This window comes from Drosophila subpulchrella, unplaced genomic scaffold (assembly GCF_014743375.2).
Source record: "Drosophila subpulchrella strain 33 F10 #4 breed RU33 unplaced genomic scaffold, RU_Dsub_v1.1 Primary Assembly Seq354, whole genome shotgun sequence".
In the NCBI taxonomy this organism is placed as follows: domain Eukaryota; kingdom Metazoa; phylum Arthropoda; class Insecta; order Diptera; family Drosophilidae; genus Drosophila; species Drosophila subpulchrella.
In genome coordinates, this window is record NW_023665577.1 from 4063298 (window position 1) to 4091111 (window position 27814).

General features: G+C 40.5%; 3 protein-coding genes across 4 annotated transcripts; 2 read left to right on the forward strand and 1 right to left on the reverse strand.

Annotated features, from left to right (window-relative positions):
* The first annotated feature begins 1881 nt into the window (after nucleotides 1-1881).
* On the forward strand, nucleotides 1882-3018 carry LOC119560803. The gene has a single exon (XM_037874437.1). It carries the CDS (start codon nucleotides 1979-1981, stop codon nucleotides 2864-2866), a length of 888 nt encoding a protein of 295 aa, XP_037730365.1. The 5' UTR covers nucleotides 1882-1978; the 3' UTR covers nucleotides 2867-3018.
* A 100-nt stretch (nucleotides 3019-3118) lies between these two features.
* On the reverse strand, nucleotides 3119-5488 carry LOC119560802 (BRCA1-associated protein). The gene is made up of 6 exons (XM_037874436.1): nucleotides 5390-5488; nucleotides 5106-5159; nucleotides 4657-5029; nucleotides 4425-4595; nucleotides 3578-4369; nucleotides 3119-3518 (listed from the first exon to the last, which is right to left on the reverse strand). The coding sequence occupies exons 1-6, from the start codon at nucleotides 5403-5405 to the stop codon at nucleotides 3224-3226; spliced, it is 1701 nt and encodes a 566-aa protein (XP_037730364.1). The 5' UTR covers nucleotides 5406-5488; the 3' UTR covers nucleotides 3119-3223.
* Nucleotides 5489-5663: 175 nt separating this feature from the next.
* Nucleotides 5664-27814, forward strand: LOC119560880 (45 kDa calcium-binding protein). 2 transcript variants are annotated; one of them, XM_037874557.1, is made up of 4 exons: nucleotides 5664-5850; nucleotides 19282-20455; nucleotides 26522-27206; nucleotides 27495-27814. In XM_037874557.1, the coding sequence occupies exons 2-4, from the start codon at nucleotides 19962-19964 to the stop codon at nucleotides 27567-27569; spliced, it is 1254 nt and encodes a 417-aa protein (XP_037730485.1). In that variant the 5' UTR covers nucleotides 5664-5850; nucleotides 19282-19961; the 3' UTR covers nucleotides 27570-27814. The 2 variants fall into 2 exon arrangements, with proteins under 2 accessions (XP_037730485.1, XP_037730486.1); XM_037874558.1 differs by lacking the exon at nucleotides 5664-5850 and adding an exon at nucleotides 6221-6235.

Below are 27814 nucleotides of genomic sequence, written 5' to 3' on the forward strand. Positions count from 1 at the left end.
AGGACAAAAAACGTTGTTCTTTCGAATAGAAAAATAGGTAAATTATTTAAATTTGATTTTTTTTCGAAATTTTTTTTGGTAATGCGCAGGATCTCTATGTCCTGCCTGCTCTAAATCGTCAGCATCCTTAAGAAACTGGGTCAGTTTTCTACGCAAATGGATTGCTTAGGGACAGGAAACCACCCTAAGATCCTTACTTCCATCCTAGCACATCCTTTTGATGAGTCTTTGAATCTGTGGTCCTTGGGTTATTTGTTTATCTATTTTACATACTCCGGCTTTGTATCCGCCCATTTGTATTGCTCCGGGCCAGATTCCAAATCAATATTTGCTCATTAGTCACATTCAATAATTTTAATTATTATAATTTGCATTCGTTCTGAATGGCAAATAGAATAAATGATCAAGCAGCTGTATAAACTTTAAAGGATTCAGATATCTATTGATTTATAGAAGATGCCCAAGGCAAAGTAATCATTTTAGGTATCAACCATTTAAAATATATTTATCTCAATTGATTTATAACATGTTATGGTTACGTTTTGCACAACATTTAAATAATAGTCTGATGGCGGATAAAACTGTTTTCGAAATCATGTTAACTTTAAATGCGCCAGCCATATACATCAACTCGAACCGAAATGAACTAACCCCCCAAAAATTCCAAGCTCATCGCAGAAAATTAATCAAATTATACCCTATCACAAGATAAGCGAAATAATATCCATCAAATTCTTTAAGTTGTATACAAAGCGAAAATTATGCAAAAATTATTCAGACGCTCGAATAAAAATTTTGCAAACTCCAAGTCACTTTTTTGTTTTGTTAAAAACGAGCTTTGTTTTGCGTGAAATTAATTAAGTTACTTAATTACAGGTACAAGATGGTCAAAGATCGATTTCCCCATACCTTTCCCCCATTCTCTTTATCTGCAAACAGGTTGACTTGTGCCAAAACTCATTTTTCGAAAGCTTCAACTGCGTCCATTAGTGGGAGTTGAGTATGGAGATCACTTTCGGTATCCCACTATGCTAATACCCTAGAAAATATGTGGAAACAAACGATATAATTATAATAGACTCAGTCTAAAAATACAATGCCATAGGGTATCAATCAAAGCATAATAGCAGACTTTTTGGCAAGATAAAATTGTGTTAGAAGAGACATAATGATTGATCGTGTGCCAATTGTAGACGAACAAAAGCCGAAACGTCTGAGGAAAGCGGGGTTTTTGGGGAGACCATTAAGAAATTTTATTTATTTTTTGCTGCCTTTGTTCACTGCCAAATAAATTTAATTTTTATTTACGTTCTTTGATCGTTGTTGCTGTGGGTACGCAATTCAAGTGAAGATTCGGCTTCTAGTCAAACCGGTTCGTATAAGATTGCTTCTTTTTTAAGAAGAATTTTTGTAATTCTTCTAACTGATAACTTCTATTTTGAATTGGGCAGTGGGGTGTATGAAGATGATAAGTGTTCTCTTTATGTGATCATCAGAACTCTTTTATTATTGAAGACAGAAAAGGTTTACAATGACTTAAACTGAGGAAATATATTTTTATATCACTTGAAATCTTCTAATTTCTACAGATACTACGTCAAATAGATAACCAAGTACCAAATAACTATTAATTAAGATATTCTGAACTTAAGATCCTATCACCATTTTTAAATGGTAATTATTTAAGCAGTTCAATGCTTTACGACAAGATATATTTGCCTTTTAATTGTTGCTAAGACTTATAAAGAACATTTTTTGGATACTTTTGAATATTTTGTAAATTAACCACTTACTTAAAATCTTTAAATTATATTAACTTAAAATAATATCCTTAAAAAATGAAATCCATTTCTATCTCTTAGGATCTCAGTAAGCTGATAAAAACTTTAGCAAAGGAAAGAAGAACAAAAGTTAAGATTCCAACAAATATACATACATTTTCTTTATTCAAGAATTATATCAAGTTAACTCCTTAAACATGTTGTCCGGCTGCCCTGATGAGCTGCCCAATCCGCACAAGAACTGCCTGCACGAGATGCTGCAGGCGCTGATCTGCAACGACAACGATGTGAAGCGCTTGAACACGGAGCTGCGCAACCTCCAACTGGAGCTGCAGGCGGAGCTGGACAAGATCAACAAGGCGAACCAGAAGTGCGGTCACGAGAAGCGGGGCAAGGTGGTGTGCGAGAGCATCGAGGACATGACCAAGTTCGCCCAGCGCATCAGCAGTCTGGACGAGGTGAAGACCCATTTCAGCAAGCGAAGTGAGGAGATCAGGAAGCGGCGGGATAACATAATCGTCTATGCCCGCCAGTGCCTGAATGCCTACAACGAGGAGAAGTGCAAGTTCAAGTCCTTCCACGAGAACACGGTGGACTACATCAAGCGCACAGCGACCCTTTCCCAGGATGCGGAGGTGATTCGTGGCTGTGAGAAGGATATATGCGATCTCCACAAGCGCTTCGTTCGCGAGGTGGCCAAGCTGAAGAGCTGCGAGTCGGAGCTGTTACCTTTCTTCAAGCTGCTCAAGGAATCGGATCCCAAGGCCTACTGCGAATGCTGCTGCTTTAAGGGATATGACTGGCTGCCGAAGGGCAAGAACCTGGAGTCTGTGGATGCCATGGCCGGCGAGATCAAGGAGCAGATGGGCGATGTCCTCCGTCGGGCCTTCGCCCAGCTGCACCTTCATTCGCCGCAGGACCCGCGTGCCTTCATTGCCGCCTATCTGATGAACCTGGATCGCAACGAACAAGAAATGAAGGAGAAGCTCGGTCTCTTTCAGGCAGATCCTGTGGTGAAACTCCAGGAGCTTTCGGACCCCACATTCCACTGCGAGGATACTTGTCCTCCACCTCCACCCGAATAGTGCCACAAAGTGCTCTTTTACTTTGCTTGACAAATGATTCATCTTAAAATTGTCTTAACAAGTACACAAGTTAATGTGCTAAATTAACCATAAAATAATGGATTTCTTCACAAACTTTTAATTAATTCGAAATAAAAACGCAATACATTTTAGATAATATGATTTTCAGTTGGCTTAAGAGTAATAGTAAACGTACACTAGGTATATTATATCCTTGGGTTTTTGCTTCACAAAGGAAATCACATATAGAGCTGTTATTAATCTTATATATTCGGTGTGCATAGCCTTCTAAGATCGGGTAAACAATGCAGCTCGAATCAAAATACAATTGTGTGAATGGTATATGGTAGATAGGTTTTACTTCTTGCGGCGATTACCGCGCCTGGTGTTCGGATCAGGCTCCTTTTCGCCAATACCAGTGATGGAGGCGCCTGCCAACTCGGAGTTGGCCATCTTCTGCTGATTGTCGAGAAAGAACATTACATCGCGCAGCTGTTCCTTTAGGTCGGTGACCTCGGCGTCGTGATTGTGCTTGAACTCGTTGTACTGCTGTTCCAAGATCTTGTATTTGCCGTGCCAGGAGCTCTGGTTGGTCTGCAGGGCCTTGGACAGCTCACGCTCCTCGTTCAGTTGCTTCTGCACCTCCTTTAGCCTGAAAGAGTGGAGGTTTTATATTCCCTTAGTACTTTTATTGACATTTAGTGTACTTACTTGGCTGTGTGCTGGGCCAGCTTGCGCTCCAGGTTAACCTTCTCCTTCTGCATGGTCTGCTGGAGCTGCTGCAGTTCGGAGACCTCTGTCTTGGCCTCGCTGGCGTTAGCCTTGAAGTTCTGCCACTCCTGCTCCAGCCTCTCCATCCGCTCCTCGTAGTACTTGCGCTGTGTGTCCAGCTGAGAGGTTAGTAGATAAGTAAACTCCATTTGCATGGAGTCGATCTTCTCCTCGCGCTCGTCTTTCTCGGTTTGGGAGGCCACCAGCTTGCCGTCGGATTTGTTCTGAAACAAGCGGTGCACAAAGTTGTCGCCAGCATAGTCCCACACACTTGAAGTGCCCAACTGCATGGCGAAGGTGTGGTTGGTGGCCCTGTAATGGGCGGCAGCATGGCCTCCCTGGTAGCGTCCGCAGCCTACATGCCCGCAGATCAAGCAAATCCACAGCGAGTCGGTTCCCTCGCACTCCATGCAAACGGAATCTTCAACCAGCTCGGGCGTCTGCACATGGCGGCACACCGGGCAGGTGGAGTCGCCCCACTTCATCAAGCAGCTGGCGTGAAAGGCATGATTGCACAAGATGGTCAGTACTCCATCGACGCTTTCGTCCATGCGCTCCAGGCACACTGGACAGGTGGGCAGCTCGGTGTGTCCCATTGGTGGGCCTCCGTGTTCGCTCCTCTCCACCGCCGACACCCAAACAGCGTGGCACAGCGAGTCCGGCTCCAGGGAGTTGTAGGCAATGCCATTGTAGGACTTGTAGAACTCCAGAGCTGATTCATTCGAGCGGAATCTGAAAGAAATGCGATGCTTTAGTAAGCTCAAATGTTTTCTAGAAGTGAACTTACTCCAGCAGCACCATAAACTGATTGGGACTGCCATCTCGGACAATCTGGACGTGCTTGATCTCCGCATGGCAGGGGGCGATAAAGTTCAGCAAATCATGGCAGTTTAGAGTGGCTGGCACGGCCAGCAGGCAGAGCTGGTTGGATGGAGCCTCCTTGATGGCCTTGCGCTCGCTAAGGATTGGGGAAAACATTTATTATAATGCTTATAATGAAGGCTCGCAAGGAAACGTACTTCTTCTTGTACAGATGGATGAGACCCTTGGTCACCTCGACGATGGGATTGCCGGAGAAGTAGCCGATCTCCTGGGGGAACTTGGACGAGGTGGCCTGTGGACCTCCCGCCTGGGTTTCATCGCCGCTCCGGGGGGTGGTCTCCCGGGAACTGCCCGCCGTGGGGCTGTTGACGTGCTGCAGGGCCGCCGCCCAGTTCATCCTGCTGCCCTCCGTCTCCTGATCCTTGGGAGCACTCAACTCCCGCGTCCAACGCTGGTTGGTGTAGGTTTCGATGGTGATGTCGCGCGACTGGCGAAGTCCGCGATCGCGTTCCCTTTCCTTGAGCACTCGGGGATTGGTGGGATGTTCGGCGGACACGGCTCCCTCGGAGTCTATTTAAATATTTATAAATAAATAATGGTGAAATCCACTTTCTTTGTCTGCTGCAGTCCCACTTTCGGATTTTACCTTCACTGGGCTCCAAATCCGTTTCGATCTTGATCACACACAACGAAATGTTTTCTAGCATTACACAGGCATAATTTGGATTAGTTTTTATATCAAAAATGGGACTAACAAACTTTTAAATTGGAATTTTCTGTTTTTTTCTTTTTGTGTGGGAGATGAGTTTGTTGTTTTCCTACGTGAACTGGTTCGCGCGGAGCGATAGACTTGTGGACTATCGACCGCGGAACTAGTTGAGCTAAGCAATCGCTCAGCGATAACGCTTACCAACACTGATTGTAACGTACCGGGATTTAAGTCCATCGGAATTCAAAAATTCAAATTCTATTTCCGGTTTGGCAGAGCAACATTAAAAAACAAAAAGATTTATTGTGACAGTTGAGAAAAAGGACCGGTTTTATGCTTTTAAAATAGAGAATTTGGAACAGCTAGCTTTATCTGAATAAAATATCTTGTAAAGCAACATACAACTTGTCGGATTCGCTTTCCACTTCGGCTTTGTTGGCCACTTCGGCTCCGCTTGGCGAGTTGGCCAAAACAAAGCCAGTACGTTGTTGCTGGTTCTGCGAATCGGACGTGTCGGTAAGCCAGACTTGCGCCATCCGTGGTTTGGGCCATAGCAAAAACACGTTTACGAAACTTACGTCGTCATCTCGTTCTGTCCCGCGCGCGTAAACCAAGTCAAAAGAGAAGCGAAAACAAAAAGCTGGCCTAAAGAGGCGGGCAGCAAAACAAACCGAAAGCAAAAGTGAGTGCAATATGGGGGCATGGTTTCTTGTGATTTTTTTGCGATTTCATTGTTACTGTTGCTGCAGCAACCATGAACCGTGGCCGTAATAAACACAACAAATTGATTACCATAAGCCCGGTCGGCCAAAGTGGATTGTAATTGCAATTACCAAGATTGGACCACAAAACACATTTAACATGCAGTATTAAATGTGTGTGGCGGCGGCCGTAAAAATGGACATTGCAAGGAGTCATCCTTATTGATTTTCGGCATTATTTATTAATCGGTTCGACCATAAAAGTACTTACAAAATTCGCAGCTCCCCCACCTTTTTCACAGCCGCACTCACAGCCAGCAAACAAGACCAGACATCAAAAATAACAGTGGGTACACGGGGAGAAATGTAAGGGAATGTTTGTTATATTTTTCATTAAAATTAAGTGGTAAAACATTTTTAGCGTAAATAGGATTTTTAGAATTGACTTACAAATATAAGTTGTAAAATATATTTCATTATAATATTTGAATTTAGAGGAATGAATTTTGTAATTAGTTTTTGTATCTTTGAATTTATTTTAAATAATAAACTAATTAAAGTTCAACTCATTATCAAATTACATAATGAATAAAAACTGTGGTTAGCAGCTCCCATTATGCGGGCATAGGGAATAGCTCTGCTTGGTCTATGCTGCCACACAAACAGTGGGCACACACATATGGGCATTTCCAGGGGTCGCGAACGTATTTTCGTACGCACTTGGTGCAAATAAAAAAAGAAAATAAACGTTTTCTGTGTTTTCTTTGCTTTGTGTAAATGATGGGGTTTATTGAGACTTGGGCTTAGTCTAGTAAAATCCAAAAATCTGCGAATCGGGACGGAATATTCTAAAGCAATAACTTTACTTTTAAATTGGATTTTTGTAGCTTTCTATCGATTCTGTTCCCAAGGAAAAATCTCCATTTGTATTTTTTTTATTGAATAAAGTACCCGTCGCGAACGTACAATTTTTCCATGATGTTTTATTAACAGTTAATTGAACATTTTTTCGGCCTCTTAGGATTTGTACCTTCTTATTAGATTGCAACAAAGAGATTTGGTAGAAAAAGTGCAAAGAAATAATATGTTTTCCTTTCGATATAATTAATCATAAATATTCGTTTAAAAGTAGCTAAAATGGAAAATAAGTACATTTTTTCCGTTTTCAGGGAAATTTCTTGAACAAAAAAAAAAAAAAAATGCTATAGTTCCACATTATTATCAAAATATGGCCATTTACTTATGAAAATTCGCAAAAAATACAATGATTATGAAGATTTTTTTGCTTCGGTCCTGGTTGACTATTTGGCGGATATGCTCATATTGATTACCCCTGGCTGAATAGGAAAAATTCGGAGTACTGAAATCTTCACTTTTAGATGTCCCCAAACGAATTGATTTATATGTCACGAAACAATGCAATTACTTAGATGATTTGATATTTTTGGATGAAACTGGTTGGCTTGTTGGGTACCAACTATAGTTCTCTTGAAACTATATCTTGTTACCCCTGTTTCCTTGCGGTGCATGCGTGTGAGAACGTCAGCATATTTCTGGGCTGTTGCTGACAGCTGCCAAGTGCCAGGAGCTTGTCGTCAACAAGTCTATCAAAAGCACGTTTGTCATTTGTGTTGCAGTCGGGCGACAGTCAGCAGGTGGCGCCTCCCCCAGAGCCGCCCACCTACCCACCCACTCCACCACCCACTCTGCCCCCCACCCACTTGTCTGACTATGTAAAATGTGTGCCAGTGTGTGTCTGAGAGCTGCTTTTGTGTTCGCCAATTTGAAGTTTGTTTGAAACTACATATATTGCTCACTCCGACCGACATCCACATCCATCCCGCTCCTTCGCTGAGCACTTTGCCATTTTCATTTGCATTTTCGCCGTCCCGCTTTCCACCGTCTGGCGAAAATCAATTGTTGTATGCAATAAACGCAAGACGAAGCAAGCGCTGCCAACCAGTTTTTGCAGCGGAGCCAAAATCCGTTTTTCAGTTTACGTAAACACTCGGACGGAGCTTTAGTTTAACTTTGAAAAAGTTGGCAAAACCACCGCACTTTTTTGATTTCCATCCCTATAATTATATACAGTTTATATACCAACAGATCAATTATTTCCTATATAAGCAAAATAAAGTTTTTGTATAAATTATTGATTTACTGAAATTGCTAAATAAAGTTTTTCTTTTAAATTAGCTTTTGGCATAATAACTAACTCTTTATAAAATTTCAAATTTAAATAAAAAATTAAAATGGTATTTGCAACAGTTTTCTCTCCCTTTTGATGTTTTATTTTAGCTGTTGTTAATAAACGGGAAAGTATACAAAGCAATTAATTATTCAACGAATTTTTTTTAAAACGTTCTTAGAACTTCATAAATTTCAACTCACTATTTCAAACCACTATTTCTCATTTTAAACAAAGTGTGGTTAACCACACCTTTTGTGAAAAAGAAAAGGGTAATAAATACTTAATTTATTGATCTGTGTTATATTTATCCAGTTTATTCTAAAGGGTAATAAATTATTAAAAGCGTTTAACTTGGAATATTTAATAAGGCTTTAAGCAGTTTATGAAGCTTGCAATTTAAGAAAGGGGTAAATGAGCTGCGTATGAAGGATTTTGACCTATATAAACTTAACCATATTCATGTTTGCAAGGAAAAAAAAACATACAACAAAAATAAATAAATATATTGTACCGAGTTTTAAAATTGTGAAGACGTTCAGAATAGTTGTTTTTAAGAGTTTGTAGTCGGTTTTAAAGCTTTCAAGAGGTGTTAAATCCAAAGTAGCAGCTAGAAGCTTGGTTGACTTTAAAGCTGGTCTTCAGTTTACATTTCACACCTCACCCCGCCCACCGCCCGCCGCCCACCAGCAGTCCCTCTGCCGACGTCGACTGCGCTGCTGTTGCTTTATTCAAATTGAGTTGTTGTTTATTCATGCATTTGTTGCACTTCCCTACGGTTTATTGTTGCCCCAACACCAACGTCAGCGCACACACACACGGCCACATGGACAGACTCTTGTATATTCATTCGTGGGGGAAGCCCCCTGTGGGGGGAACCATCCCCCCAAACCCCCTCCCATAAGCCACCGCCCACCGTTTTTCAGGCCTGACATTTCTAGCTCGACTCAAGTGTCTGTTACGTTTAAATGTCGGCTCACAACTACAGTTGCAGCTAAAATTACAAGTTAACACACACACTCGTATATGTATGTAGATGTTGACATGTGGCATTTTGTATATCTGTATCTATATGCATAAGCAGTTTGTGTGTCTGTGCGGCAAGTTGGCTTGAAGTGCACTTTCACTTTTTCTACAGCCGTAAACAAAAACTGGCAAAACGACAATCGTAACCCGTCTCTTTCCCCTTTTTAACTACCTATCTATTTCTGTCCTTTTCTAACTCCCTAAGTCTCCATCTCTTTTTAACCAAGGTAGTGCCAAATTGGTAAGGTAATCGCGTTTTAGTGTCATGTTGCCATTGCAATTTCGGGAAATGTAAACCAAACACCCCGTTAGAACCCAAAAATACGCTATAATTAGAAACGTATTTGGTGCCAATCAATACTATATGTGGCTTAGATAAAGGGCATAGGGAATGACAGGGCACAGCCATGAAAATCATATTACGCATACGCAGTGTGGTGCCAAATTAGACCTTTCTCTGTATACGAAACATATTGGTTTGGATGGTAAGGGGAAAATGTGTTTTTCATGTTTATTTTTTTTTGCTCTGCTCCTGATACAAATTCAGGTTAGGCCTAATCAAATTGCAATTAAAGGTAGGTTAGGCAGGGAGGCCAAAAATAAAATAGTGAAATGCGGTTGGATGGTAATCTCATTTGGTTGTGGTATGAGTCAGACATCTGGTGGTTGGCTGGGATTAGCTTAGTTAATCCACTTTGCAGTAATTATCCCTGAACTAAGGCAATCTGTTTTTGGAATTCCCTCCTATTCACACAAACTGTCCAATTTGATTGATTTCTTTGGGCTAGGAAAACTTATCTTCTTAGCTATGCAGTTGGGTTTTCTGGAACTTCAACAATCCATCAATGTCAGTAGATTTCGGGAACCAAAAAAAACAAAGAGCCAGGTTAATTAAAATTTATTTATATATAAGTTAGGAACAAGATACCTACTTTTGCCAAGAAGAACTTGATTGAAAAAAGTCTTACAGCTCTCTTACCAAACAGCTCTACCAACCATCGAAAAAAAGTTAAGGTAAAATGAAAGAAAAGGGACAATCATTTCAGTAATCCAAGCAGCAATCAATATGCAACTCAGACTCCAATTTCCTTTCCGCATTGGCATTCCTCTGGGTTCAGTTCCAATTCTCGTTTTCATCCAGCCAGGGAACACCTAATAAAAGCTTATTTACATATGAATGCCTCGTCGGTACGGGGGAATCCAGTGTGTAAATTGTGCAAAAATGCGAGATGAACTTCTTTCGGGTCGGTGGTTGGCCTGGGAACTGGTGGTGAATCCACCAACTGACATCTCATCCGGCTGACTGGGTGGTGGGGAGTGCAGGGGAGGGAGGTGATGACATCCCATCCAGGACGACGGCGACGAGTGCCAATGTCCTGGCCCCGAATGCAGTGCACTCATTTGTTTGTCCTCAGGTCGAGGCTTTGCATTCAAGTGCATCCCAAGTTTTGTTGTGCACTTTGCCAGGTCAGGCATTGCTCATTCTCCGTTTTTCCTTGCCCTCCATCCAGCATCCTCCGTCCTGCATCCTGCATCCTCCGTCCACATCCATCCAGTCCAGCGAAATGGCTGTGCTGATGGTGATGATGCCACCTGCTGCTGTGTCACAGCAATTGCTCTGCATTGCAGCGACCACGCTGCGTATACGCGATTTCTGCCCTACCAGAAAAACAAGCTTTGCATTAGTTGCTTTATTCTAAAAGCGCCATGGCTACAAAAGGGCTGTAAAAAAACACCCCTATTGTTATACCTTTTAAAAAAGCTTGGAAAGCTAAATGCTTTATTGTAGGAACCTGTAAGCTGTAGGAATATGTAACGTATTTTATTTTCTTTAATATAAATCAGGATAATATTTATACCAAATTGGAAATGATTTTAAAATATTTTACTTAATGAGAAAAATTTTTTCAACTTAACAAATGTAAAAAAAAATGTTAAACTTCCTATTACAGAAGCTAATGGTCATATATTGGGTACTAAATCTTAACTTAACAATATAAACAGAAAATTTTTGTTTTTACTAAGAACAATTAGTAAAATTGGGTCTAGCAAAATCTCTATAAATGTGAATATTTCAATTTAATTATTTCATAATGTTTTGGCTTAATTTAATTACTTAAATAATTTGTTTAAAAATGTTTACATACATTCCTAAACGACCCTAAGGATATTGATACATCTTACAAAACTTTGGTAAACCCTTTTTTTAAGGGTATTTTAAACTCGGCCAGTCCATTTCTATTAGCCATCTTTTCATCTCTGGGTATTTGCATTGGCAGTGCGCTTTTTCGGCATTTTCATTCTCTACAAACAACAAACAAATCAAGTTATTTGTCTGTTTCCTGCTCTTTTCCCCTCGCCGCCCATTTGGTTGTTGGTTGTTTGGTTGTTTGGTTGTTGGTGTTGGCTGGCTGTTGCAGGTTGTTTGCTTGGCACTGATTGAGTGCAGTTTTCGCACACATCAGCTGCCAACCAACTTTGGCCAAAAGAAGAGTTGATTATTTCCGCAAAAAACTGAAGGGGTATCATCTACTATAACTCCCCAAAGAAAAATATGGAAAATGAGCTTAACCAACCTAAAAAGCAGTTTAAACGAGGAAAAATATTTTCAGGGGTCCTTAAAATTCGCACGGCATGGGGATTATCCCTAATCCCAAACGGAAAAAACTCTTTTGCTAATTGGAATAAATGCTGGGCTTAAATGGGTTCAACTGCTGCTTCAACTCGAGTTCATTAAAAAGTTAAATTAAATCTATCAGCAATGCCCCCGACTCTTTGGGTGTTCGCCTATTATAATCCTTCTCAACATCAACATTATTATCATCGTCATCAGTGCTCATCAAATCGTTGCGAGTTTTAATTGAAATGTCAGAGCCTCGAAAATTGTTATGGGCAAAAAATTGAAATGGATTTTCCTATGCATATTTTATAGAATTTTGCCATTTTGTGTTGTTGTTTTTGCCTGGTTTTCATGGATTTAGCCATGTTGCCCGTCGGTGTTTTGCCTGGTTTTTAGTGATTTTGTTGATGTTCAATTAGGAATGGAGATAGAAACGAGCTAAATAGACAGATAGTTTTGATATTGGAGATAGTTTGCTGTGCGAGCTATTCATAATTAATGCAATTGATTAGTCATCATTGGTTGCCCGTTTTGTTTTACATATTTCAGTACAAATTGAAACTGACAGGGAGAGAGAAATTCATAAATTTCTAATTGTCTGATTGCAATGGATGATGTATGAGTTGCTTTTGGACTGTAGGATCTCAAGAGACTACAGGCTTTAAAGACTTTGTATTTTGAATTATTATTTCAGCTATTTATTTTATTTATTATACTACGTAAATGTCATTTTCGATGACTTATTTAATTGGATTTACTTATGCCTAATATAAAGTTTTCAAATTTACATCGTTTTAAAATTTTAAGTTGATAGTTTTCTTGTATTTGCTTGGAAATGTATACCTTAAATATTTTTGTCCCTTAACGTTTTTTCTCTGAATTTCTTGTACCATTTTTACAAATTTTCTTTTTCTTTAAATTAACCTTAACAAACTTATAAGTAGAATGTGTAATATTTTTTTTGTCTATTTATTTATGTTTAAATGACACTTCAATGATGTAATAAATTGGACTCACTTTTGCTATTAACAATTTGTCCTTTAAAGTGTGTACAATTAATTATTTAAATATTTAAAGTTGTCAGTTTTCGTCAATTTGTTTCTTCTAATTTTTTTCTAATTCAAGCTGCCTTTTTTTACAAACTTTCTGTTTCTATATTAAATTGGACTTACTTATGCTTAAAAACCATTTGTGGCTTTAAAGTTTTTACACTTAACTTATTTTAACAATACAAGTTCAACGTTTTTATACCCGTTACTCGTAGAGTAAAAGGGTATACTAGATTCGTCGGAAAGTATGTAACAGGCAGAAGGAAGCGTTTCCGACCCCATAAAGTATATATATTCTTGATCAGGATCACTAGCCGAGTCGATCTAGCCATGTCCGTCTGTCCGTCTGTCCGTCTGTCCGTCTGTCCGTATGAACGCTGAGATCTTGGAAACTATAAGAGCTACAATACTGGGATTAGGCATGCAGATTCCCGAGATTCCTGCGCAGCGCAAGTTTGTTTCAAAAGAGTGCCACGCCCACTCTAACGCCCACAAACCGCCCAAAACTGTGGCTCCTACAGTTTTGATGCTAGAACAAAAATTTTAACTGAAATGTATTGTTCTCATCAATACCTACCGACTGACCTAAAAAAAAGTTTACCACGCCCACTTTAACGCCCACAAACCGCCCACAAACTTCAAAAAATCGTAAATATGAACGCGGATATCTCGGAAAATATCAAAGATAGAGAAACGAGATTTCAGATTTAGATTCCGTAGGCTTGAGCGCAGCGCAAGTTTATTACGCGAATATGCCACGCCCACTCCAACGCCCACAAACCGCCAAGGTCTGTGGCGCCCACAATTTTCATGGTAGATAAAAAATTTAAACTGAAATGTATTGGTCTCGTCAATACCTATCGATTGATTTAAAAAAAAGTTTGCCACGCCCACTCTAACGCCCACAAACCGCCCAAGCCTGTGGCGCCCCCAATTTTCGTGCTAGATAAAAAAATTTTAACTTAAATGTATTGGTCTCGATTGATTTAAAAAAAACTTTGCCACGCCCACTCTAATGCCCACAACGCTTAAATCTGTCTACCGCCGGTAGGTGGCGCATTTGCTGCTTGCATATCTCCATTTTCCTTTGGTCCCTTTAGCTGAGTAACGGGTATCTGATAGTCGAGGTACTCGACTATAGCGTTCTTCCTTGTTTTAATTGGTTTAGTTTATTTAGCTTTAAAAAATATATACCTTAAATATTTCGGTTCTTCAACAATTAAAAAATTGAATTTCTTATTTTACAGATTAGCTGTTTCTATAAGCAATTGTTAAAAAGTTGAAGCTAAAATGTTTTTATCTTGGTTTTTTTTATTTGCTACTAAAGATAGTTTAAGAAAACTTGAATGAAAAAAGGAATTTCGGCAGTTTAAACAACCTTACACAATCAATTTAAGCAGCTTAAGGGCTTGAATTGCAGCAGGAGCCCCTTTCAGAGAATGCACCAATCATTCCATCCCCATTCCAATCCCCCACCCCCAGTCGATATCTCGGCATATTCCATCCCAGATTAGCCTTCTCCTCCTCCTGCGATCCGTCATCGCTCAAACATTCTTGAGCCGGGAGTATTTAAGTTATCTTTGTGCTGCTGCGAACTGCATTTCTCTTGGCGCAAACAAACATTCCCCATCAAACTGTTATCCCATCTCGACTGGCCAATCATCCGTCCTCCCCTGGCATCCTCACCCTTCCACCAGGATAGATCCATCAATGGCTGAGCAAACATTTCATCATCGTCATCGTTATCATCGATTTGTAATGGTCGTGGAGGAGGAATGGGAATGGGAAAGGGGAATTCCTCTGGCTGTTCTCATGTCGGTGGGACAGCCTTTGCCAAATCAAATCTTTAAACTTGTTCAGCCATCCAGAGCTTATCGCTGAGTTTCAGGCAGATATTGCCCCCCTTTTCGTACCACCCCATACCCCTCTTGCAACATTCTGTGCCACTTGTCTGGCAATAGTTTTGCAATAAAGTTTAACGCATTTTTTAACTCTCATTTCTCCCGTTTCGGTTCTCCGCTTTTTCCCTCAGCACTTTTTGCTACATCATCGATTTTTATTGAAATTGACACTATCTTTTGGGGGCGAGAAGAGCTGGTGGATTAAGGGGCGCCTGCTTAATGTGGGCGTTCAGCATGAATCCTTATAACGAGGGACACTTTTAATGAGCGGTAACTGAAGCACATCCACTTATTCCCTCGCCGAGGGGCAAATGCAAAATGGCCAGGCAAGTGGAAAGTTCTTATAAAGTTGCTAATTGGATTTGATTTCCCGATATGAACGTAAATTTGATTAAAAAATCTTCCTAGCCGAGTGCGCTTCCATTTGTCTCTGGCTCTTCCCTCTTTTTCTGGTCGATTTTCATTAAGGTTGCACAGAAATTTCATTAAAAATTTATTACCAACTTTTTTCCCATCTCTGTTTTGTTTGGCCTCCCCTTTTCCCATGCCAAGCCATCTGTTTGGGAGTGCGGACAAGCTAATAACCAACAAAAGTTCACAGAGACATAAAACAAGGCTGCAGCTGAAAGGGAGAAACAAAAGCAAATGCGAGCGGAGAGCAGTTAATAAAAAACAGAAAGCGAACAGAAATAAAGAAATGGAACGGTCAAACAGTAAAAGTGGCAACAACGAATGGCAATGGCCAAATGTAGCTGGCCAACACAAGACAATGCTGGCCAAGCGATGAAAGAAACATCTGCGACTCGCTTATGGGTTTCTGAGTGTTTAAATGAGTGTAAGCCAGTGTATTTACACTCAAAAATGACTTATGACTTTGAGTTTTACACATTTTTTTTTGAAAATTCTGGCTCTAAGAAAATGTATTGCAGAATGCTTAGTATTTATATTTAAGCTAACAAAGCTAAGCTAAGCTAAGCTAAGCTAAGTTACAAAACAAAAACTCCATACATGGTGCTAAAAAGATCACTATTGTTTTGAATTCACGTAAAATGCCATTTTAGGTCTCTAAAAGTATGCAACAAGAAATTTTTAACTTAAAACAAGGAAGAACGCAATAGTCGAGTACCTCGACTATCAGATACCCGTTACTCAGCTAAAGGGACCAAAGGGAAATGGAGATATGCAAGCAGCAAAGCGAGATTTAAATGCGCCACCTACCGGCGGAAGACAGATTTAAGCATTGTGGGCGTTAGGGTAGGCGTGGCAATTTTTTTTTTGGATCAATCGATAGGCATTGACGAGACCAATACATTTCAGTTAAAATTTTTAATCTAGCATAAAAATTGTGGGCGCCACAGGCTTGGGCGGCTTGTGGGCGTTAGAGTGGGCGTGGCATATTCGCATAACAAACTTGCGCTGCGTACAAGGCTACGGAATCTAAATCTGAAATCCCAATACTCTATCTTTGATAGTTTCCGAGATATCCGCGTTCATATTTACGATTTTTTGAAGTTTGTGGGCGGTTTGTGGGCGTTAAAGTGGGCGTGGCAAACTTTTTTTTGGGCCAATCGATAGGTATTGATGAGAACAATACATTTCAGTTTAAATTTTTACTCTAGCATCAAAACTGTAGAAGCCACAGTTTTGGGCGGTTTGTGGGCGTTAGAGTGGGCGTGGCACTCTACTGAAACAAACTTGCGCTGCGTAAGAAGCTCAGGAATCGGCTCGCCAAATCTCAATAGCCTAGCTCTCATAGTTTCCAAGATCTCAGCGTTCATCCGGACAGACGGACAGACGGACAGACGGACATGGCTAGATCGACTCGGCTAGTGATCCTGATCAAGAATATATATACTTTATGGGGTCGGAAACGCTTCCTTCTGCCTGTTACATACTTTCCGACGAATCTAGTATACCCTTTTACTCTACGAGTAACGGGTATAAATACAATAAAATCAATAAGAAACATTACTATCATTCATTCACTGCATGCTTTTAGACACTTAAGGTTACATTTTAAATGGAATTTAAAAGGAGGAAAGTATTTGATTCTAGAAGTACTTTTTATACCCGTTACTCGTAGAGTAAAAGGGTATACTAGATTCGTCGGAAAGTATGTAACAGGCAGAAGGAAGCGTTTCCGACCCCATAAAGTATATATATTCTTGATCAGGATCACTAGCCGAGTCGATCTAGCCATGTCCGTCTGTCCGTCTGTCCGTCTGTCCGTCTGTCTGTCCGTCCGGATGAACGCTGAGATCTTGGAAACTATAAGAGCTAGGCTATTGAGATTAGGCGTGCAGATTCCTGAGCTTCTTACGCAGCGCAAGTTTGTTTCAGCAGAGTGCCACGCCCACTCTAACGCCCACAAACCGCCCAAAACTGTGGCTCCTGCAGTTTTCATGCTAGAATAAAAATTTTAACTGAAATGTATTATTCGCATCAATACCTATCGATTGACCCAAATAAAGTTTGCCACGCCCACTTTTACGCCCACAAACCGCCCACAAACTTCAAAAAATCGTAAATATGAACGCGGATATCTCGGAAAATATCAAAGATAAGTAAATGGGATTTCAGATTTAGATTCCGTAGGCTTGAGCGCAGCGCAAATTTGTCACGCGAATATGCCACGCCCACTCTAACGCCCACAAACCGCCCAAGCCTGTGGCGCCCACAATTTCCATGCTAGATAAAAAATTTTAACTGAAATGTATTGGTCTTGTCAATACCTATCGATTGATTCAAAAAAAACTTTGCCACGCCCACTCTAACGCCCACAACGCTTAAATCTGTCTACCGCCGGTAGGTGGCGCATTTCAATCTCGCCTTGCTGCTTGCATATCTCCATTTTCCTTTGGTCCCTTTAGCTGAGTAACGGGTATCTCATAGTCGAGGTACTCGACTATAGCGTTCTTCCTTGTTTGTATTAAAAAATGTATTTAACTTTCTCTATCGCCACAAGATTACATTATTAGTATTTATATTAATCGATGATAAAAATAGCAAATTAAAAGGCAAAAAAACTCTTCTAGTCAAAAATAATGCAGATGATACGTGTTATAAATTCAAAAGCTACTCATACATAATCATGTTTTTTCCATGTGCACGGTGGGTTTTAAAAGATGCTCAACTGGTTTTCTGTTGGCCAATAAAAGACAAAAGCAAAAGTGGTACAAAGACAAGCGCAGCCATCGAAACGAAAGCAAAAGTAAACGACGCGAGACAATAGCGTTAAAAAGTGTGGCAACAGACCAGGCCCAAAAACAACAACAACAAAAAAGAATAACAAAAACAGCAAGTGGGATCATAAAATTCACACAAATGTACGGACCCATGAACACATGTGCAGCATATTCTGAAAAGCAAATTGAGTCAGTAAGTCAAATCGAATTGAATATGAGTACACACTGTATACAGTCGTGCGAATTTCCATCGACGAGTTCTTGGTGTCTGGGAAAATGGCATAAATATATACAGGGGTAAATATCTGATTAAATTACTCTTACAATGGGAAATCGGTATGGCAAATGTTGACAAGCAATTCCATTTTCAATGGATTACTGTTCAGTGGTGCTTTTCATAAAAAATTGATATGTATATATTAAATAATACATTAAAGGAACTCTCGTCATGAAAAACTTTAATATAAGCTTGATGAAATATATATTTAACACTTGTTTTTGGTCTACCCTTTCAACAAGAGTTTATTAAATCCGTCACGAGTTCAGATTACTGTTTATGTGGCCACATTAATGACCGACAACATGGACAACTTTATGTTGGTCCTATTAAAATTAACTACTTATCTCATGGCTTAGGCTGCCCCGAACTCATCACATCTCATCTGAACTCTCATCTCATCTGATCTCATTTACGACTTCTGTTTTAGTACATTCTATTATGTAAGTCATTAGGTGGCCTCATTTTATGGGAACCCTGAACCTTGTACCCCTCACACTTTAGAATCCCTCTACTTCAATAATACAAACGAAGGAAAATTTATGGGACTTTCTAATTCGCTCGTTGGCTGCTTAATGGCTGAATCCCCATCTCCTCTTTTTGGGCTCCTTTGATTGGCCCCCTTGAGAGGCCATTGAAGTGAGTAAAAAGATTTTGCAATGGCTAATTAATAACTTTGTGGGAGAAATGCGAAGGCCAAAAAGGGGGCGAGAATACTCGACTGAAGAACATAAATTCAAGACTAAAGTGGGCACTTTAAAAAGAGCAAATTATTCGCGTAAAGCTGAAGGAGATAAAGTGTGTCAAAGAATGGCTACGTGCTGAGAAACTAAATTTTTACTGGTAAGGGGACCTAAATATAACTATAAATTTAGCCAAACTTTTATGGTGTCATGGCACTGATTTAATATATAAATTCACATAGCTATAGACCTTTTTTCTGGAGGTTCCCCTAACTTTTAAAATGAAATCCAGTAAGTTACTACTACGCATATTTCATAGAACCCTTAATAGTATAACTCTTTGGAATTGATTTAAATACAAAATCCCCCCGACTTTGTCACAATAAATTTCGATAACCACTGACCCGAATTCGCAATGGGAAACGATTTCCTTAACTTTACTCATGCTAAATCCATTTCCTCTTCTTCCCTTCTGCTCCACAGAACCATTGCCATCAGCATTATCAACGCGCATAATGGAAATGGCGCCCCTAACAATCATGTAAAATTGGTGTAAAATGCAGACGAGATGGAGCCCCGGCATAAAGGAAATGGGAATCGTGCGAAAGGCAATAACACATCAAATTGGTATTAGAAGCTGTTACTCTGACGCCCCGCGTTAACTATATATAAAAAGGGGGCGTGGCTGCAGTGAAACAAATTGCAGGAGGCGGAAAAGGAGCAGGAGAAGGACCATCAACCGCTGCCTGCCTGTCGCTGGTTGCAACATAAAAGTCAATTAATGTACAATTACAACAACATCGGGAACACCAGCAACAGGATAGGCAACTGGCTGCAAAAGGCAACGAAAGGAGAAGGACCAGAGGCGGACGGAGGAGGAGCAGAAATTACTGCAAATTACACGCAACGAGTCCTGAAAGCTGCGGTCCAAGTTGGAGCAAGAGCTGGAAGCCGATTGGACCGAGGAGGATGAGGAGTCGGTGTACCAGAACTTAGAGCTGGTCCCATCAACGCCACCGGTACCACTACCACCGCCTCCCAGTCACCACCACCGCCATCACCACAATCACCATCATCGCCATCAGCCACTCCACTGCCAACTATTGTCCAGCGAAAACGAAAAGGACAACTACGAGGACGACGACGAAGGCGGCGGCAACAAAATGACTTTCGTTAACAAGCTGAGCAAAAGCTTCCGCTGGCTGCGCTGCTCGACATTGTGCGCAATTTTGTTTTATATGTTCTTCATTGGCCTGATCCTGCACAGCACCAGCACCAGGCTGCAGCAGCAGCTGAAGGAGCAGGGAAGCAGTAGCAGCAGCAGCAGCAGCAGCAGCAGCAGTAGCAGCATCACGCAGGCAGACACAAAAGTGGCGCCCAACGTGGGGCATAATGGCGCCCAACGATGGCCAAATTCGCTGCAGGAACTGGAGCAGCAACAAAAACACGAGGCAAAGCTGAGGTCTCAGCCCGTGGCAAACAATTTGGATCCGGGGAACGAGTATCCCCAACACCAAGCCGAATATAAGCCCCCTCCACAAAAAGTGCAAAGTGCGGCTGCCAGCAATGCCAGCAAATCCCCTAACCAGCCAGAAACAGTTATTTTAGCGGCCAGCAATGTGAATGAGAAGCAAATACTGGCAAAAGCTTTCAAACGGTAAGTTTCGCAGGGGCCACCTCTGAGTTATGGCCTTGGGTTTTGGTTCTGGTTCTCTGGTTCTGGGCCTCGGTTTGTTCGGTTGATAATTTGGCACTAGTTCGGTGGTTTCACTATTGTTGCGCATAACGAGGTTGCCTGCGGCTTTCATCGCAACTCCTCCCAAAAGTACCCACCTCCTTCATAACTCAGTGTACGACAAATTGTAAAAATTAGTGGCAATAGCAAGAGCAGCTGGAATTGATGGATGTTCTGTCGCAGGCAAGGTTGCGGGGTTAGAATTGGATCAATAAGGACATGGCCAGAGATTTGTTGACTGCCAATGCTTTTGATTTGATTTGTTTCGAGCAATCAGGATAATCGAATTACAAGCTTTCCGCAATGCGAAGATAATAAACGTTGATTGAAATCTTCTGGTTGTCCAGGACAAGAGATATTAAGTTATAGCGGTCCCAGAGGACCGAATAGGTCACCCAGCCGGGGGGAATCAGGAACATCTAACGAGAAAATATTAAACTTATATTTGCCCTAATAAAAACCCCATTTACCTAACCTTCCCTTAATTGGTTAGCCGGAAACCCTGATGATTTCCATCCGCCTGACTGGCACTATTCGCCTAATTACTTAAACAAGGTATATAAAACGTTCTCAGTCCCTGCACAAGCGATTAGGCAATTGGCCAATTACTTGGCTTCACTAGAGGTCGTAATAGATTAGTTGATGGCTGCCAGTGGGTTGGGCGTGGGGGCCAGAGGTGGTCAGAAGGAAACTGACAAGTTTCCAGTCATGGTCCTGGGCGAAATTGCAATTTGATGCTCCGGGGCTTTTCGGGGGTAATCAAGCAGTCAGCATGCCAGGAATTTCACCCATCCAAAAACAGAAAATGCCAACACGAAAATAAAACTTGAGGTGTTGAAAAGAATTTGAAAGAAAATAAATTTGGGGGCAAATTACAGAGGGAAATCAAACTGTCACTGCAGTTTCATATTTATTCGACTTCTTCACATCCCGACCCCAGACATTTGGCCTCCTTTCAGCCAGTGAAAGCAGTCAAAGTTGCGGTTGGTAAACTTCTCAACGTCTTTTGGCAAAACTCATTTCAATTCAATAAATAATAAAGTAGAAAAGCATGTCCCTGCTGCTCGGATTTTCCGATTTGAATTTCCGAATGTCTGACTGCGGCCTTGAGCAATTTAACTCTTTAGGATTATAAATGCCAACTGAGAAATCCTGCCTACGATTGCTGCTAATGAGAATTTATGGTAGTTCAATTAAGTTTGATGCCTAGTGAAAGATACAATTAGTGCGCGTGGTTTGGGAAATTGTAGGTCATGGATACGCTTTAAATTTATAGTAAACTCATTTTATAAAAAAAAAATGTTGTTCATCTTTTGATTATTAATCTTTAGATTTAAATGGACAACACATTGGATTAACTTTTAACCATAATTTTAAAATCTTGCTAAGAACCGATTTCTCAATGTCATGTTAACTTTTCTTGACTGTTGTTCCGGAAAATATTTGTTTTTCAATATCAAGTAAGATTTAATCTCTTAACTGGAGGTAATGTTTCAGTTAAACTGACAACAAAAAGTTCGTCTACTCTTTTTTTCAAGTTTGTCATCCGATTTTCCCCCTGAATAGTGTTATATCAGACTCTACAAAGATTGGTCGTTTAAAAAATTAACTTCACATTGAGAAAACGATTTTTTTAATTCGAACAATTTAAACACATGATAGCAAACTAGAAAGTTAACATAACATTGAGAAATCGGACATAAATGGCATATTATTAACCTTATTCCGTACCCTTTCTCACTTATAATCTTTTTAAAGCCCTTCATTCGGTTCACCCCTTAAGCTAAGCAGTCTTCAAAGTGCAGAGATGCTTTCGCATCATCGCATTTTCCGTTTGGCCCAAGGCCATGGGTTATGCCCCCCATCCCCAGCCTTTTCAGTTTCTAACGACCTTCGGCACTTATGATAACCAGTTAAAACCCCCGAAGGCAGCCACCAGAAAGCTGTCCATCAGCAAAGCAGTGGCTGTGCAGTAGTTTTCATTGGTAAACATAAACACGGTGAGGGGGCTTAGGGCAAATACGAATCGGAGGTCCCGACACCAAAGTTTTCCCAACTCCATGGGTTGGTCAGTACGGATCCCTGTCTCTAGGGTATTTCACTTTGCCGGTTAGCCAGGAATCCGGGCGTAAACCGTTTGCACCACCGTCGGTATTTGTTTATAGATAAATGGCTGCCATGGCCGCACATATTTGCACAGGCTTTATTAATATTTGATGGAGGATAACATTTAAAACCATCGAACCCCAAGGGAGCCGGAATTTATTCGAATTTCCACTCTACTCAGACGAAATTAAAATTATTTGCATAGCATTTGTTGCGCGCCGCATATTTGGAATATGTATTTAAGCCAGCCCGGCATAGTTTGCAGATATATTGAATTACAAACAATTCTCGGACAATCGAGTTTGAATTTAATTTAAGGGCAAAGGGCAATTAAAGCGCAACAGGAGCTGGCATTAAATGGCTTTAAATGAATGGTCGGATCTTTAAGGTCCCTCTGGGGGTAGAAGTGAGTTATGTGGAGATTTACACTTGTCGCCTTGGAATTAAACTGCAATTAAAGTGACCAGAAAATGTTGTGATAATTGCGTGGCTGCCTGAAATTAATAGCAATCATTTTGTGGGTGGGACCACAGCCACCCAGTTTCCCTTTTCCCAATTTCCCTACCCCCTTTTATGCATGTAAATTCCATTTTAATAATGCGGTTGACAGGGGGCGTGAGATTCTGTTCTATTTTTAGGAGCAATTATATTTTATCAGCAACTGTCGCCTCAACGGGCCGTTGAAAGGGACATTGTTATAAATTTTAATTGTAAAACGTGGCGCTATCGTTAGCCTCTGGAGCGGCGTCCCTGTGTGGCAGCCACATGCCATCCACAGTTGGCAGTTTTGCAGTTCCAATCTCATTTCCCATGCATGACCGAACCGTCCAGTGAGGCGGGCTAATGTCCTGTCCAGTGTCCTGTGTCCTGTGTCCAATGTCCACTGTCCTCTGTTCCATGCCCGTGTCCATTCTGACTTTTGCATCCAATTAGGCCTGCCTGCGGCACCCGCAGCCTGCCACGCCCCCAGCTCTCGTGCCCCCCCCCCCTCATTGATTGGGCGTTGCGTTGTGCTAGAATTGCAAACTTCCTTTCTCGCTGTGCGAGCGCACCAAAGTATGCAATAAACTTTGGCCAAAAGTTGGCGCGCAACACGCGGAAAACTTTTTTCACTCGAGTTTTCCTATTGTTGTTAGTGCGCTTAGTAGGTAAGTGTTCAGTGCGGTAATGTGATTTATGTTTCTTTTTTTCATTTCGGAAAAGTTAACACCCAAGGGCTTTAGCCGACTTGCTGAAAATTCTTATTTTACTTTCCCTAATGAGGTTGAAACTTTTTAATACTGTTTAATTTAATAAACAGGACATGGAGCATGACTAACAATACAAATTTTATTAAGAAGGGCGAATAAAAGAAAACAAATATTTGAACAATTATTGGAAACTTTGATTACTATAGTTTAACTTGGAAAATTGCAAGTTATTTTATTTTCTCTGTTCACGTTCTTGTTATTTTTTATCACTAATAATTAAAATATGTTTTAAGGGTTTATTGTTATTTTTTAGAAAAGTTCTTTTAATTTTTTTTGAGGTCAAAACTTTTAGTGCTCTAAACATTATACACATTACTTACAAATTTTCTAAATTTTAATAAAACAATTATATTAAACAAGGAACATTTCACTTTTATACAAAGTATGTTAAATTCCAACGAATTGCCATAATATCCCTCACCAAACAACACTTTATTTTTTTTATGCCGCAATATTAACTTCCTTTGATAAACAACTAAAAATTACAAACTATTTTCGTTCATGGATATTTAATTAAAAGAAACAAAGTGCCTTTACCAACAGCCCCAAGGTCTTGAAAACTTGCAGTTCAGAGCAAAAAGGCCTAGACTAAACAGTCGGAATCAAGTTTGAAGTAATCCCATTAAATTTTCAGCAGTTAAGCTTAACTTCTGCCATCAGAACCCTTTGGAGGGAGATGGGTGGCAAGGGGAGAAAGAGTTGGGCGAATAAATACGAAAACAAATTCTCATCTGACTAGGGTGTATATGCAATCAAATAATAGTTTTATGCACCACTCAAAACCCTTCCTGTCCTGGCCAAATCCAAATCCTTAGACAGAAGCCCCCGGAAAACGAGTTGCAGGAATCACGGCGGCGGCAGAAGCAATTGGCCAACTTCTGTGGAACCGCAGGCTTATGCAAAATGCACTTTGCGCTCTGTAACAAATCCTCAACCCCCCATGCAAACCCCCTCTTCAAACGGGTTTTAAAACCGTGTACTTCCCCTTTTTCGGTCCTATTTCAAAGCCTCAATGGCAGGAATGTACGAATGGCAAAGTTGTTCCCATTCGCATTTTTTTGCGAGTCAATTTCTTGCACGTACAAGACGCCAAAGGAAGAAAACCCAAAGCTCGAAAACTTTGTTTTTATATTCGAGGACTTAGCCGGGGCTTCCCCCGCCTCATCTCTTTGATCCCACTTGAAAAAGACTCGGGAAAAAGACCGCAAACGTTTCTCTTATACATTTCAGCCAAACTGGAGAGCTGGGGCAGGAAAACGTGACCGAAAAGAGGAATTAGGAGGAGCAAGGAGCAAGTTGCTTCTGGCCCAAAATGGAAGGGGCAACTTGAAACCGTTTTAGTTGCAACTTTATTTATTTATCAACTATATGCTAATGAAACCACTGTGCGGTGGCTGCTTCTTCTTCTGCTGCTGCTGCTGCCACTTCCGTTTCCGCTGTGTCCCTACATGCCCGTATATACATACATACAAATGTACAAGTATACGTGCAAGCAAACACAATTGCAGGCACAAACAATTGGTCTCACTCCCCTGCCATCCGCTGATTATTCCAGTGGTTTGCTGCCCTCTTCCTGTCACGCCCACTTCTTCACCCGCCGCCCTCATTTCAGAACCAAGTCCCAATAAGCAGCTTTAATATCTGACACCTGTTTTGGGCATTCGCACTTCATTGCCGGGGGAAGGTGTGCACTGAGAAAAACATTTTTCAGATATTATGATACATACAAAATGTAGAAGTGGGTAATAATTATTGTTCTGATCACTTTATATAATTTTGGATCTTTAAGCCTAGTAACATTATTACAATAAATTATGATTAAACTTTTTCAAAAATAAAATAAACCCACTTAAAGGATTATAAATAGGTGGAATATATACAATTTTTCTCATACATTTTCCATAATTTATTATTTATACAGATCCGCAAAGTTATTAGAAAGAAGTACCAATAAATCATTTTTAAAATAATATTAAAATAATCATAGAAAAAAAATTTTATGAAATATAAAAATAACTACATCATAATTTTAAAGAAAAAATTGACTAAAATGCAAAAAAATTATATAAACAGTTTGCCGAATATTTTTAGATTATTTCAGTTCAATATTATTTCATTGTTTTTGTGCAGTATAAGTTAATAGTGATGTATAAATATTATTGTGTGGTATCTTTTTCTATTGGTAATTTTCCAAGTGCAAACGAAGCCTGAGGGCCTGAGAAATCATTAGACAGCTGTCATATGCAGCATTTGGTGGCTCCACTTCTCTGCGGTAAGGTAGCTAGATGGCTGGGGATCCAGGTGAGGTGTGTGCCACAGAGGAGGAGGAGCCAAGTATGCAACAGGGAATTCGAGCCAAGTGCCAAGGGGACCAGTCGGTTGCTGTTAATGTATAATGTACATTTGATTAGGCTTCTTAATTCAGTTAGGTTCGGTATTATATAGAAAATGTACTTAGTTGTTTGGGAATTTAAAGAAATTTTCAAAAGGACTGTTATGAATTTAAGCATTGATTTTTTAATATAAGAATAATTATTGGACTTAAATATATAAAAATACCTAATTGGGTTTGAATAGATCAACCTTAACTAATTTATGATATTTCTTACATTTTCTTTTTTCACCTTTTCAGGGCCGATCGCAATCATGATGGCATTTTGTCCATTCAGGAGATGGGCCAGTACATCAACCGACGGATCGTGGAGCACATTGATGAGGCGATCATGAACAATGCCCGAGAATTCCGTCGCGTGGACATCGGACCCGCCGACGGACTTATCACCTGGGATGAGTACCACCGCTTCTTCCTCAGGGAGCACGGCATGACGGAGGCGGACATCGATGAGCACGACGAGATCAGGCACACGGCGCTGAATCGCCGGGCCAGGGAGGACATGATGAGGGACAAGGCCCGCTGGTCGGAGGCGGCTCGAACCGATCTCTTCACCCTGACCATCGATGAGTACTTGAGTTTCCGCCATCCCGAGTCCAGTGTGTCCAATCTTTTGGAACTGGTCGATGATCTGCTGCGCCAGTTCGATCAGGACGGGGACGATCAGCTAACCCTGGAAGAGTTCTCCGATCTGAATGTGGACGATGATGATGACCTGATGCGCAAATCTCTGATTTCCAAGACCCTGGTGGAGCGGCGAGAGGAGTTCAAGCGGATTATCGACAAGAACCACGACGGCAAGGCAGATCGGGGAGAGCTCCTTAACTATGTGAATCCGAAGACCCCACGCTATGCTCTCCAGGAGGCGGCCACTTTGTTCAGCCTGTGCGACGAGAACAAGGACGAGCTACTGACCCTAAAGGAGGTACATACGATACTAAAAATATAATAATAGTTTGATATTTGCCATACGATTCACTAGGGCTTTATAATTTCTTGTAAATGTCATCTTAGGTGTCTAAAAGTATGCTGTCAATAAATGCTAGCCGTCATTTTGAATTAATGCTTTGTACTTCAGAGTATAAATATATTGTTTCATACTTTGAGGTACCTTAAATTTGATCTAAGAGTGATTTCAAAACCAGAGTGATTTTCTAAAAATTTACATTTTTTCGTAACATTCTTATTTATTAATATGTTTTTATTCCCTTAGATGACTGACCATGCCGAGATATTTCTGCAATCCAAGATGATCGATACGGCAAACAGTTTTCACACAGAATTCTAGTTTTACTCTTCACCATCACTTACCCCTTTGAGCATTTATAGTGATATTAATTTGTAAGTTCTTGCACCTAAAGATTAGCTAATTTAGTATCAAAGCGTGCTTTTTGTTAATATTTTTTATGAACCACTAAGATCCGATGTAAAGCATTAAAAAACGAAAATCATTTCAATAATTAACTTATAAGAATGCAAAGCAAACAATATTTGACACAAATAATCCAAATAAATATACGTAATTGTATAGAA